This window comes from Alexandromys fortis, unplaced genomic scaffold, assembly GCF_014885135.2.
Source record: "Alexandromys fortis isolate MF-2015 unplaced genomic scaffold, M_Fortis_MF-2015_v1.1 scaffold_17, whole genome shotgun sequence".
In the NCBI taxonomy this organism is placed as follows: Eukaryota; Metazoa; Chordata; class Mammalia; order Rodentia; family Cricetidae; genus Alexandromys; species Alexandromys fortis.
The window spans coordinates 10218156-10233083 of NW_026067896.1; the positions used below are offsets into that span (position 1 = coordinate 10218156).

Here is a 14928-nt window from a genome sequence, read left to right on the forward strand (position 1 = left end):
ACATATATATATATAAATTATTTATAGCTTTAAATTAGTAAGACAATTTCACTGCCATTTTAATATTGCATATTAAAAACTATTAATGGCTGTGCCAAAATCTTTCATTCTAGGCACTTAGGAATCCCAGAATTCCTTGATTTCTTTTTTTCACTTTTTAAGAAGAATTATCTATGATTGCTGCACATTCTATTATATATTTATGTCCTCCCTTACTAATGAAGGTCAATTTTAATTCTGGCATACTATGATGGTGTGAGGCTAATTCAGAATTATTCAATAATAAATTATTAAATTTTTGATTTTGAGATTAAAGGTAGACAAATTTCTTCCAGGCCTCCCAAGGAAGTTTCAATTCTAGTAAAAGAGTCATATGTGACTACTAATGCTGCTTCTCATGTCCTCCAACCTTGAAAAGGTCCAAGTGGTAGCTATACTGTGACCTTGTAACAACATATTGGAAGACACAAATGAGTCTCCAAAGACGATATGCATTGGTTAGGATGAAACAAAAATTGTGGTTGATCATGTTGAACACTTCAATGTAGATCTCGTTCTTCTTGCATTCTTATATAATATAAAGAAACCCTAGCTTTTTAGTTTAAACCAGAATTAGTTTTCCATTACTTGAAGTTAAAAGTTGATTTGCTAGTTTAAGTGAGTGTGAATTTATTATTTGAACAGGTGAAGTAAAATGCATTGTGTGTCCTTTAAAAATATATTGATCATTTGTCTTAGCCAAATATAATGATACTTAAAGTCTAAATAGTCTAAGTAGAAGCTCTAAATAAACAAAACCAATAATGGGATAGAAAGTGACTATTAGCAGATAAAGGTATCAACATGCTCTTTTTCTGGTCAAAGACAAATAGTGAGGTGAAATGAGCATCTGAGAATAATCCGGGTGTAATGTCTGCTTGAATAATTTTGTGATGTTCTTCTAGTAATGTTTTTGTATCCTATTACCTTTGCTAGGAATATATCATACCATTATTTCTGTGAATTATGACCTATGTCTTTATTACTACCTTGTTTTTGAAGCCTTACTAGAGCTTTGATAGTCACGTTACCTTCTCCTATTTTTATTATCTCTGTGTGAATACTGCATTGAACTTCAGAAGCACTTTGCTATAATTGTAAAGGATACATGCATACCAAATGGCTGTGTGAAACTGGTTTTAGACATTACTAGATATAAAGATTTAATCATCAAAGCAAGGTCTTCCACTTTCCTTATATATTTAACTCTTTAAGTACATTTTTTAAATTCACAAATTGTTTATTGCTTCCAAACAATTAAGGTATTTATTTATTTTCATATTATTTGTATAGGTGTTTTGCCTGCATGCGATGCTGTGGTACAGTTTTCAAGGAGGTCAGAAGTAGCAGATAAAGCAGATCCGCTGGAACAGTAGTTACAGATTGTGGTTAACCAGAATGTTGGTGTTAGCAATTCAACCTGGGTCCTCTGTAAGAGGAGCAAGTGCTCTTAACTGTGAGCCATTTCTCCAGCCTCACTTCTAAACACTTTTTTTTCTTTTATATTTAATATGTTTCCTGTTTGAAACTTATTCAGGTATCAAACTGTTTTATTAAGTCAATATTCAGACTACATCTTAATTTCCCATGTAGATGTAAAAAGGTGTAATTCAACTGAAATTCACAATGATATTTTAAAAAGAGATCGTCTTGTAGTTCTATGCAAAATTTGATTGCAATGAATTTTTAAAAGAAAGCAATTGACAAATATTATAGAAGTTGTACCTTTTTCAAAGCATTAATATATTTGCTATCTTTGACTCAGAGGTTTAGGATAAGTAAACATCAGTGGGGAAAGGTTTGAAATGTATCTTGTGGTTCAATAGTTCAACTGATGCTCAGGGAAATTAGATCATTCCTTAAAAAGAATGTGGGGGGATGGGTATAGGGAAGATGAAAGAAAAAATGTCTAAGTGAATACACGTGGCGTAGGTGAAAAATTATAAGTGGATACTGTTCCTTGGTTTCCTGGCCATCTAGACCCAAATAATCATACAGACTGTTTTAATTACAATACTGTCTGACCAACAGCTCAAGTATATTTCTAGCTAGCTCTTTTATCTTAAATTACCCATTTCTATTATTTCATATTTACCATGAGACTGGTAGTTTGTTATCTCTTCTTGAGCAGCTACATGGCATCTCCTTGACCCAACCTACTCTCTCTATATATATATATCTCTGTTCGAATTTCCCACCTGGCTTTACTCTGCTAACCCATTGGCCGAAACAGCTTTATTCACTATCTAGTAAAAACAGCACATATACAGAAAGACATCAAAAAAATAAACTATACACAAATAGATAGATGAAAAAGATATAGATGGAGAATAGTAACGAAGTTATTTTCATACAGAAGAAAACTATGTTAAACTCCATGTAGAAATACAGAATTATTGACATTGTTAACCCCAGAAGCAAGAAGCAACAATTAAGAATAAATATAACTGTTGACAATTTATTTTTTTAAAAAAAATACTTACTGGTGTAGACAAGTTGGAAGCCTTCATCTGTCCCTTCAGAGTCAGAGTTAAACTCTAGCCAAAGCTGATTCGATGTGCTACTGAGTGTCAGTCCTCTCATGGATGCACCCGTAAAGGCACCCAAGAGATGTGTTGTTTTGTCCTTTCCATCATAAATCTGCAAGATAAATTAAAATACTAATTTGGTCAAAGTGCCCAATTCCCAAGTATGTATGTATATCTATGAAGAGCAGGGATTATCTGCATTGTCTCTCCGTGGATATTAGTGAAGAACAACCAATTAAATGAGTTTCAAATATCAGAAATTGAGAATACACATGTATAATTCTTTTTTTTTGGATAATTCTTAGGTTAAAAATTAGCAAACTCCAAGAAACGCTTAAACTGCTCTGTAAATTGGTTTCTAAGATAGCAACACATTAAATGGCATATAATTTATGGTTTAAAGCACCAATTTAAAAGTAGTTTACAAAGTTGGTTCATAGTCATTTTGTTTATTTTTTTTCTTTGTTTTGCTACTTTCTCAGTTAATCAAACACACTTTTCTTAGAACAAAACTAGTAAAAGTATAATTACTTCAGCACAGTTTTTGTAATTTTATTCTTTTTGTTGATTTGATTTGTTTCACTTCTGATATTTTAAAAAATATTAAGCCAATGCTGGCACACACTTTTTATCTGACTACCCTGGAGAAGAGGCAAGCAACTTTTTGAGTTGTAGGCTAGTCTGGTCTACCTAGCTAGTTCTAGGACACCCAGGGTTATATAGAGAAACCCTGTGTGGAAAAAATATACATCAAACAAAGGGCATATAGTTCATAGGTAGAATATTTACATATAGTATATCTGTATTAGTCCTAAGAATCAAAAATGTAAAAGTAGCATGAAAGAATAAAATAAAGATAAAAGTTTGAAAGTGTCCTTAGTGATTATGAATATTAAGTAAACAAGATAGATTTGTGACAAAATTGATAAGCTTCACATTCTTCCTTCATGCTTTTGAAGGTTTACCATATTACATTCCTCTTTGCTTTTCTCTGAGCTAAGATTATGAAAATATGATCACAATGTGATATCTTATTAGATGTGTCTATCTGTATGGTGCATTGTCTTGTGCTATGCTGGATTTAAGAAATAACGTTACGTGATAGTTCCGATGAGAATGGCCAATACTGGTAGAACTGTTGGGAGAAGAATTCGTAGGTGTATCCTTTTTGTAGTATTTATGTCATTGGGGGTGGGCTTTGAGTTTTAAAATGACTCACAGTGTTCAGAGTTTCCCTACCTCATCTCTCTGACTCACGATTCTGTCTCAAGGTCTCATGGTATGAGCTATCAGACACTGCTCCAGTGTCATGCCTGCTTACTGTCATGCTTCCTTCCATAACTTATCCTTAGAAAGTATGTGCCAAATAGACTCTTCTATAATTTGCTTTGGTCACAGTTTATAACCATAGCAATAGAATATTTACTATTACACCTTTGTAATATATCATATAATTTCAAAAATACTTACACAATTTTAATTTGATACTTATAATTTACTAGGTTTTATAATTAAGGTTATGGTAATACTACAGTAAAGTTTTCTTTGTTTATCTGATTCAGTAAAAAATAGTTTGAGTTTTAGGTCAAGCACAAATATTAGGGTAGGTGACAGTGATAAACAGAAGGATTTCGGGTGGGTAAACAGAAGGAATGTTTTGGCATAAACAGGTCTAAAGGTAGCTTTCTATTTATCAGAGAAGCACATCTCCTAAGGCAGTTTTCCTTTACTAAGAACATCCCTTAATTAGCCCCAAATGCATCTACTCTGGGCCAGGGCATCCTGTTCTCAGTCAATATGAACCACCTGAATCAGCTTAAAGCCCCATCCTGCTGTCAATTGAAGTTTGCCAGTTTTCCTTCCATGTTGTTGCTCTCTCCGCCCCTCAGGAGAAAGCCTCGGCAGCCTGAGGTCCAGAAGGAAAAATCTGTCAGCCCATGGAGTGGTCTGGTTTGGTAGTCTCACTGTGGCCTTGTTTACAGCACTTTGGTAATCTGCAGACTCAAGACTTGCTTCATACCTTAAAGGGGCTCGGAAGATTTGGGCTCTTTAAATTTAAATTTTATGTTTTTTTTTTTTTCTTTCCTCGACCTGGAATGTTTCACTTTTCACACTCTTCATTTTTTCTTATAGGACTTGTGGCTGCATCTTTCCTTTGTATTGTGGTCCCATCTTCCAATGAAATTCTGTTACTAACAACTAGGTTGTCTGCAGTGACTAGGGTCTTTTCATATTTTTACTGACATTTTGAAATTTAAAATCATTGGTGAAACTATTAAAAGCCTTTTTCTGACAAAGAGGATACACCATTTACACTCAAAAGATTCCTCACTAATTGGAAAATTATCTTCAAATTTAACTAGTCTCTTTAATGTAGTCCCTCAACTTTAAACAGGTTAACTATGTTAACTAAAGCCTGGTCTTTATCTCAGCTACTGAATTTATTGAAGAACAAATTTATTTATTTCTAGCTTCCTGAAGTTTTAATTTTTTAATTATTTAAGTTTCATTGTGGATTTTGTTTTTGTTTGTTTGTTTGTTTGTTTTGTTGAGATGGTGGCTGCCTGGAAAATCACTTTGGAGATTAGGTCTGCCCTTGCCTATTGAGCACTGGAATAAATGTATCCATCATACACCCATTTTTAGGTTTTAAATATTCTTGATGCTAACCTAACCTTGAAGACTGTAAAGAAAACAAAAGCAAGTTTTAATTTACATCCTTTACAAATGGAGCTTTTCAAAATTGACTGGATCCATAAGAAATTCTCTTTTAACCACATTAACCTAAGGTTTTCCTACACAGAAATTCAGAATTCTGCTGTAGGAAGGACCTTTCTGCTCTCTGCATCTGTGACGGATGCACTCTATAACCTTCCATGCCCCCTGTCCGCTCTTAAGGTTTATTTACATTTTAAATTCCACAGAAGGGGACATAAGGAATAAGAAAGAGAAAATGAGGAAGAAGATATGAAAACTCAACTCGGCAGGGCTGAATAACTGTGAATAAGTAACAGTGGTTTCTATTTCTTACAAAGAGTTTCTGTCAATAACAAAAAGCATGTATTTTCCTACAGTTCATTAGTATTATATGAAAGGCTGTGTGGACAGAGATTATGAAATTATCAGGAGACAATTTGGACCCTCCCCAGGAGAATCCAATTCATAGAAATAATTTTCTATTATACTTATCAGAAGAAGTTTATCTATCTTAACCAAAACTTAACCAAATATTGAAATTTATTCAGAAATTAATTTTGTTTGGTTTTTTGATTCTGTACAACTCAACTTTTCATTTCTTAAGGACACTAATCACCAGGACTAAAGACATAGTACTTACTGTAAAACATAACAATCTCTGTGAGTTTTCAGTGTTCAGTATTTTGTCTTCTTCTGAATGTATTACTTTAATGATGCTATGAACTACATAGCTATAAGTCTGTTGTTTACTACTATGTATTCACAATCAAACCATCTTGCTCAGTAGTTCTGTGGATCTTATTTGTGAAAATACTGTTAAGGTAGTCACAGATATTTTCCATTAATAACCCCTGCTTCTAAGCAATGTATAATTTAATAGTTACCAAAGATACTGTTTTAAATATAAAGATTTTTTTAGATTAAATTAAATCTTGGTCATGTGTCTGAACTCTCAATTTGTCAGATGTTCCAAATAAACAGTAAATAAAAACTGAACAATTACACTTGGATAGTGGGGATAAATTGATCAGAAGTTTAAGGCCAGGCTGGGCTCTATGACCCTCTCTTAAAAAGTAAAGCCAATAAACCAAATAAAATAATTAATAGTCTTAAATGAAGAAATAAAAAAATATTTCTTGAGATTTGCTTTTAATTCATTCTCAAATTGCCCTAGTACTGTTTCCTAAGGTTGCACTAGTACTGAAAAAAAAAGACTTAATAATAGAATAATAGACAGCACCAGCCTTTACTTTATATATTTTCATTATTTTTGTACATAATTGATAACCAAGTAACCCACCACAACTTCAACTCTGTGTCACATATGTACATAACTTTATAAAAATCATAAGACATCATTTTAGAATGAAAAACTTTATTAATATTTAGCCCATTATTGGCTGTCACAATATAGAAATATGTTTTATTAGTATTAACTATATCATATACTAGTTTTTCTAAATTTTAAGCAAGAAACATAGCTTCCTTTAAGCAGAAAAACTTTATGACACCTTTTTTCAAAACATATTTTACAATGTTATATTTGAAAAAGAACAAATATTTTGGGGGAAAATGATTATAGCTTCAACTGAGAGTAATGAGCAGTCACAAAACCTCTCAAGTCACTGTTTATTTAGCAATATAGAATCAGATGGTAGAAAGAAAATGGCCTGAAAACTTTATAACATGAAATTTGAACATCCAGGTATGAAATTTAATTATTTAAAAGTGATTCCTGTCATTTTAAAACGTCTGACAAACTTTTTAGGAGAGGGGTAGATAAATATTTAAGGCCTGTTGGGCCCTCAGTGTCCTTAGTATCTCTTGCTTTTTCTTCTTTTTGCAGCAAAAAAGGCAGGTAGTATGAAAATGAGTGAACATGGCTTTTTTCCAATAATATTTTATTTACAAAACCAGATGTGATCTAGGAGTGATGGGACATGCTTGTAGTCCAAGTTATTCAGGTGGTTGGAACAGGAGGGAACATTTGAACTCAAACATTCAAAGCAAGTCTAGGCAAACATAAGGACACTCAGGACCCCTCATCTCTTTCAAAACAACAACAACAAATAAGACTACCAGTATCTTTTCCAATTTGGTGCTGGGCTCTCATTTCTTATATCTGATTTCAGAGGATTATAGCATACACTTTGCAAAAGTAATAAAGTATGCAATATTCATTACTACAAATTAATGCAACATTTATTCTTCTAGAACATTTATTGTTTTTGACACATCTTTCTACAGGTAAATTTTGATTACAACTGAAAATTAGTCACAGTTAAGAAATATTTATATATATAATATTCTCTAATATATATGAGTGATATTATATATATATAGTTAACAAGAGGACAGTGTTAAAATAGAACATGGTTTTATTGAAACCTTATTATTTGATAAGAAAAATGAGGAAAGATATTACCAAACTTAGTTCAGTCTTGAAACAAGTAAAGATATTTCCGAGACATGTGAAGCTATTTATGATATCATGCCCAAGATACAGTTATTCATCAACAGTCAAGGCTGCTTGATTAAGGAAACAACAAGCGTGGCCAGACTTTGTGGTGGGTAATGCATGCAATTTTCTATAAAATTACTGTTCTCTGGCCAATATCAAAGTGGTGTCATTGGAATACGGTTTTGGGAAAAGACACTATTGCAGAGGATGTTTGCTATGAGATGGTGAGCACAATAGCCTTGTTAAGGGCAAATTATCTTAAGGGTTTATTTGAGCAGTCATAACGGCGTTCCATTTCTATGCTAGTCTCAGGAACACTCTGTTCCAAGAAGTAGAGTAGGTCTATTGAAAGCAATCTATATTGGAAGAAATAAAAACTAAGAAGATTCAGATCAGATTGGTTAAAATAACCGAAATACTGATTTGTTAAGACCAGGTTTCTTCTTTTGCACAAGATTGAGACACAGGGACTCACAACATCAGTTTGGTTGAATCTAACCTTTATGAGAAATTTAGAAGTTATCTCAAATCTACGTTTTCACAAAGTACCAGTGAATGAATTCCTTTCAGTGTGAAACTTCAGCTTGCATGAATCCACAGGAATTTTTGCCAATCTTGTCAAGACTTCTTTAAGAAGCTTGTTCTAAAGGAATACTCTTCAAATTTTTATGCAATACTTCAAGAACACTAGTCATTATTAGGGAAGTACATATTATATTTATCATTTTTCTTTTAAAAATAAGTTAACAGTAAGTTTTAAATTGTAATTTTACCACAATCTAATTTGTAATGCAATTTTATGGCTACATTTAATTAATAACTATATTTAATAATCATCTGTATATTTTACAGGAAGTCCTCATGATACTGCCCTAATTATTCATAAAATAATTAGAATTTGAAAACCATACAGTATTGGTAATAAAGGCAGTAGATAACTGTTCTACTTATATCCAAAATGATGTTCATAATAAGGGTTGAAGAGATGTCAGTTGTTGCTAAGATATTTGACATCTAAGAACGAGGACCTAGAATGGTCATACACCTTAATCCCCAGTGCTGGGCTGTGGTGAAAAAATTAAAGCTTGTAGCTTCTTGCCTAGACAGTCTACTAATAGCTGATCTAAAGGGTCAATGAGAGAGAGATATTGTCTAAATAAATAAATTAATGTATGTTTGTGTCTGTGTATATAACCATGTATATACATACATATATAGTACACATTATATGAAATTTGTGTACATGCAATATGAATACTATATATGTAATTATACAATGTACATAATTTCATGAAATTTATATGAAACATAATAGTATGTTTTCTGTGTTTTTTTTTTCAGATATCCTAGTATTAGTTATTGGTTTCCTCAATCTGTTCTTTGCTCTAACTTCCCCTCCCTCATTCTAGCAAACCTGAGCTACTCTTCATAGAGAATAATGCTACTCTCTAAGTTGTAACCAGTCTAATTAAAAGCCCACTGCCAGGTTTGAGAGATGTCAGCTGGTCAAAAGTATTTCGGAGACATTCTGAAGCAATACAGGGTATTGTCATTGCTCTTGCTCACCTGTCAGAGCTTATTGGTAAGACCTTGTTACAAAAGACACCATATACATTTTCTCTAAGACATTACTAAATGAAAATCTTTTCTATTTACTCCCTAGTTAGTTATCATAGTACTGAAAGGATTCTCTGCAAGCTGCTAGGGGAAAATGCCATCACTAGTCTTATCCATGCTGGACTCTCTGAGAAATAGCAGCAGTGACGAGATAATATCACGGCTGCCCTGGCAGTGGTAGCTCACGCTTTTAATCGCAGTGCTCTGGAAGCAGAGGGGAAGGGATCTCTGAATTTGATGCCAGCCTGAACTACAGAGTGAGCTCCAGGACAGCCAGCGCTATACTGAGAAACCCTGCCTCAACCCTTCCCCCACAGAATGGACTGGGTAAAAATTAAAGAGAGGAAGCAAATATGATCAAAATATCTTTCCTGAAATTTTCAAAAGATAAAAATGATTTGTAAAAACAAATAATATCAAAGTGATTGAAGAAGATACAGTCACTGACCTTAAAAAGATTTATTGACATAGTTGTTCTTTTGGTGACCAACATTTTTTGAGTTCTTTATGTGTTTTGGAGATCAGACCGTTGTGTGATGTGGAGTTTGTGAAGATCTTTTCCCATTCTGTAGGCTGTCATTTTATCTTGTTGACTGTGTCTTTTGCTTTATATAAGCTTTTCAGGAGGTCCAATTTATTAATTGTTTCTCTTGGTGTCTGGGGTTATATTTAGGAAGTGTGGTCAACTATGTTCATAGCAGCATTGTTTGTCATAGCCAGAGCCTGGAAATAATCTAAATGCCCTTTAACTGAAGAATGGATAAGGAAAATGTGGTGCATTTATACAATGGAGTACTACCTTATTTCTGCATTAATATATTTCACTGTTAGCCTACAATAATCACCTGCAATATTAAATTTAATCAAACACTATTACACAGAATGCAAGTGTTATTTATTTGAGGTGCTGAGAATCTGACTGATGGCCTCATGAGTGCTCATGGTAATTTGAGCTATCCTGCCTGGCAGGATATGTAAATTATTTAAACAGGAAAATCTGAACAATGAATTGGAGCTGAAAGGTTTGAGACAGTGAATTTTTGGCTGGACATAAACAAAACAGGAGTGCATTCATTAGCCCTAATTAAAGTAAGTATTAGATATATTATTGAACTTCAAAGGTCTTCTCATAAATCTATACAAATCTTACACATTGGAAATTACCAAATATCAATAAAGGAAATAATTTTTATAAAAGATATGACCAATGAGTTAATATTCACAGGCTTAGCAAAAACCTGCTGCTGCTTTCAATGTGGGAAATGTAATTTTGCTTCAAAATTGTAAAAATGGAAATATTTTCAAATACTTGTATTGCTTAAGAAAATGTTGAGGATAAAAAATATGAATTTTTTTCAGTTGTTTCAATATAATTTTGCAGACATAGTATATATTGTTATAATCCATATTTAGCAAAACATTTGTATTACAAAAAGCAAATAAGTAACAATTTAAACATTTACTTGGAAAATATGTATTATAAATATATTCTGTAGCAGGATATTTCACTATTTCAGTATTTTTATGCAAACAATTTAACACTAAATATTATGATTTAAGTATTGTTTTCTAAATAGAACACTGATTTTTTTCAGTTTTTATATACACAAAAGTGATGAGTATTATTATTTAGAAAGTTCTTTACATACAAATAAAGGATAGATTTACTTAATAGGTATCAAAGCCATCATTTTCAAAAATAGCTGATCTCATCATATGAATCAAATTACTATTATGAGTTTTCCTAATGAAGTGGACATTCATATGTTATTTTAAAAATATGTAATATTTTTTGAATGTGATACTTTGCAATAAAATTTCCTTATTTTTATTATAGTGAAACAAATATTTAAATATCATAAAATTTATGATTTCTTACCACAAAAAAATCTTTGGAGGCAAATATCGCTTCAATTAAAGTAACAATAGGAATGGTATTTATGAAAGGTTGAATGAATTTACATTTTATTACATGTACAAATGAATGTAAACATTTGTAGAAAAGTATAAAAAGTGGTCAAAGGGCAGCACAGTCGTCCCCTTACCTTCAGAACATCTCCTTGTGCCAAGTGAAAGGTTCTGGCTGAAATATTGATGCCCTTTCCTGCTTGAACCTGGAGACTGTAAATGCATTCATGGTTGTTCTCATAGTTGAGTGGGTAATTTGGGGAAAGCAGAATTCCTTCGTTATTTGTTGCAGATGCACCACATTCCGCTGCAGGTAAAACAGAATATTGAAGCACTGTTTAATAGAAGGCATTAGGTTTTCCAAATAATTCTGTTTATGGAGTGTAAATGCTTTGTGTTTTAACCAGATCCTAATAGGAGGTTATGTGCAGAAAAGTTTTGTGCTCAAGAGGACCTACGTGTCTCTCAAATGATGGAGGGGAAGGAGGAACTGGTGCCCTGGAGATGATACATCTATGTGTGGGAATTTATAGCAGCTGTCACCAAATAGTATCACTGTCCTTCGTACACATAATAGTAAAATGCAAAATTTCTTCAGTAGGTCACTTCTATTTGTGCATTTCTTATAAATGCATTAAAGTAATTTTTTGTTTCGGAATTCAATTTTATCTTCTTTAATTTGCCTTTAAAGGTTTTTAAATGATCATCTCTTTCCAATAATCAACATTCCTTCCTTTCAAGAAATTCAATGACAAGACTACATTTTTAATAGTTCCACAATAGTTGTCTACAAATGCATAATAAGAGATATTTAGTAAGCTTGAACCATGCAACTTTTCTTAGTGTAAGGCATTTCCACAATACATTATAGAGAATTGCTGATCCTCTGGGTTACGTGGTGTATACTCTACATACCAAATTTGAGGAAATGGAACAAATATTTCTTACTATATTAAACTAGAGGACTTGCAGCAATATTACAGAATTGAACAAGTCTGTACTTTTAAAATACACTTTAGAAATCTTTGCCGTGGATTTTCTACCTTATTTAGTTGCTGACTTCACTATCATACCTTAGGGTTGATTTGAATGTTCACAATTAACTAAAAAACAAACCAGCAAGCCATAATTGTCAGGAATAAGAATTTAAAATAATAATTTCTGGGAACAGTATAAGATGAAGACAACAAGATGAAAGACAATCAAATGCTTTACTTTTAAATGCTTAAACATAAAAAAAAAAATCAAGAGAAAAACACACCAATGAAGAACTGAAACTGTCCAGAAGAAGCAGAATAAAAGTAACAAGTGTGAAACAATAAAAATAAATGCTGAGTGTTTATAATAACTGGCCAGGAAGAGAGGCTACATCACAGCGTTTTTACAATGTGCTTGAAGTTGGAGACAAAGAAAAGCTATTTCCTATATTGTTTGCAATGACATTTATTTCAATTATATCTTATGCATCCATGGTAGCCCAATGAGCTTACAAATGAAGAGATAACAAAACTTTAAAACAGCATGGCTGTAATGTGGCAAGATATTTTGTCTCCCTGAGTTAACTCTTGCTTAATTCTAGTGTTTCAAGTACTATTGTGTTCTCCATCAGTCAGGCCACTCTGAGCGACAGAGAGCATGCATTAGGAGAGCACCACATACAGACGTGCATCCTCATAGAGAAGATTCAACGACTTCATCTCATGCTCTACCTTATTAGAAGATTTGTGTCCTTGTGGAGACCTGAAGTCTGCCTGTGTTTGTGTGGGTGTGTGTGTGTCTGTGTGTGTGTGTGTGTGTGGTAGACAGACTGTCAGTGCATACATTTTCTAGAAGCATAGAATTATAAAGATACTTTCTTATATGCAAAGTATTGTTACATTTATTTCATAGTTTATGACTGAGATTTTTATTTTTTAAGGGTTTTTGTATTATTGTTTTGATAGTTGGACTCTTTTTTTTTAATATTTATTTATTATGTGTACAGCATTCCTTCCATGTGTGCCCGCAGGCCAGAAGGGGGTGCCAGGTCTCATTATAGATGGCTGTGAGCCACCATGTGGTTGCTGGGAATTGAACTCAGGACCTCTGGAAGAGCAGTCAGTGCTCTTAACCTCTGAGCCATCTCTCCAGCCCTGACTGAGATTTTTAAATAAGCTTTCTTTCTTTCTTTCTTTCTTTCTTTCTTTCTTTCTTTCTTTCTTTCTTTCTTTCTTTAAAATTTCTGTCTCTTTCCCCCCAGCCGCCTCCCCTTTCCCTCCCCCTCCCCCAATCAAGTCCCCCTCCCTTGTCAGCCCAAAGAGCAATCAGGGTTCCCTGCCCTGTGGGAAGTCCGAGGACCACCCACTTCCATCCTTTAAAGACTTAGAAAAATTAGGCCCATTTTTCCTGGGTATATGGTTTGGATAAGTTATTTGTTAAGATCTTTATATTTCTATTCTTATAATAACATCTTTCTTCATGGAGATACTTTGTGTTTTTGTTTATGTGCAAGTCATATTATACATAAATGCATATCTATATAATACTAAAAATTTAGTCCTTTGTAGGCACACAAAATCCCAAGAAACTAATCATTATGAACAATTTGTGTATATAAAGTATATTTGGTTTCATACCATATATATTAGAAAAATAAAATAACGAACCCTGCCATACTTTTCTTGCCCTGAATTGAAGAATTATCCCAAAGATTAAAGCATATTTGTTTTATAAAAGCTAGCATCCTTTCCAATGTTAATGATGAATAAACTCTAACATTTCCTTTATTTAATTTCAATTAAGGTTGTCAATTTAAATTCTATAAATTAAAAATAGCAAAATGTCATGATTTTGTGAATATTATGGAAATGATTTTAGAAAAAATGGACTTTTCTTGACCTTTATAAACTATACAAATTATCAATACATCTTCTAGCCTAAACATGATTTGTTGATGATTTCTGTAAAAAAAAATCTCTATTTATGTAACATATTTCACTTTAGTATACTTACAAATGCATTTGACTTGCACAACAACAATCTAGCATGTTGCTAAATATAGCTCAGCTGGACTGGTGCAGAAGAGCGATATGTGCAGACGTCTGGTGACAAGGGTGACTGCTACAGTGATAAGCTCACAAAGCAGCCAATCCCATAGAATATCAATATTTTTTGCTTACAAAAAAGCAGGCAAGCCCTTGCATCATTAATCTCCATTACTCTGGTAGAAAAATCTGGGCGCTATCTATTTTAAATACACAGTTTCATATTTTTGCCTAAACCAGCAAAGAACTTTTGGAAATTCAGTTGCAAAATAGGAAAAAAAGTTTGTGATCAAAAAAGTTATTTTTTATAATTTTTGTCTTTTATGGCAATTATTTGTTTCAAGATATATAACATTTTATTAGAAACTAATTATTTAATGAGGCGCCTGATGAATTGTAACACATTAATGCATTGATAATTCTTAAGGAATATTTTAATAGGCTTTCTAGATAGATACAGCTGCACTAATATTGCATTTGTTCAATTTTTAGACAATTACAAAATTTCTCCCAAATTCTTTAATACTTAAATAAATTTAGAGGGTATAAACATATTAATTCTTATGTATTTAATGATAATATGAGAATTTTATTTCTTCATTTAGATTTTTAGTGTTCTATTGTTGTGTAGACAATGGTAGGGCTAATGGAAAAT

The 14928-nt window shown here is 32.6% G+C and overlaps 1 protein-coding gene across 3 annotated transcripts in view; it reads right to left on the reverse strand.

The window, feature by feature from the left end:
• The window catches only part of Csmd3 (CUB and Sushi multiple domains 3), a 930239-nt gene that overhangs the window by 278078 nt on the left and 637233 nt on the right, over positions 1 to 14928 (reverse strand). For all 3 annotated transcript variants that reach the window (XM_050162609.1, XM_050162600.1, XM_050162593.1), the window contains 2 exons: positions 11388 to 11557; positions 2523 to 2679 (listed from right to left, as the gene is read on the reverse strand). In XM_050162609.1, coding sequence (XP_050018566.1) covers positions 2523 to 2679; positions 11388 to 11557 — 327 coding nt within the window. The remainder of the gene's footprint in view (positions 1 to 2522; positions 2680 to 11387; positions 11558 to 14928) is intronic.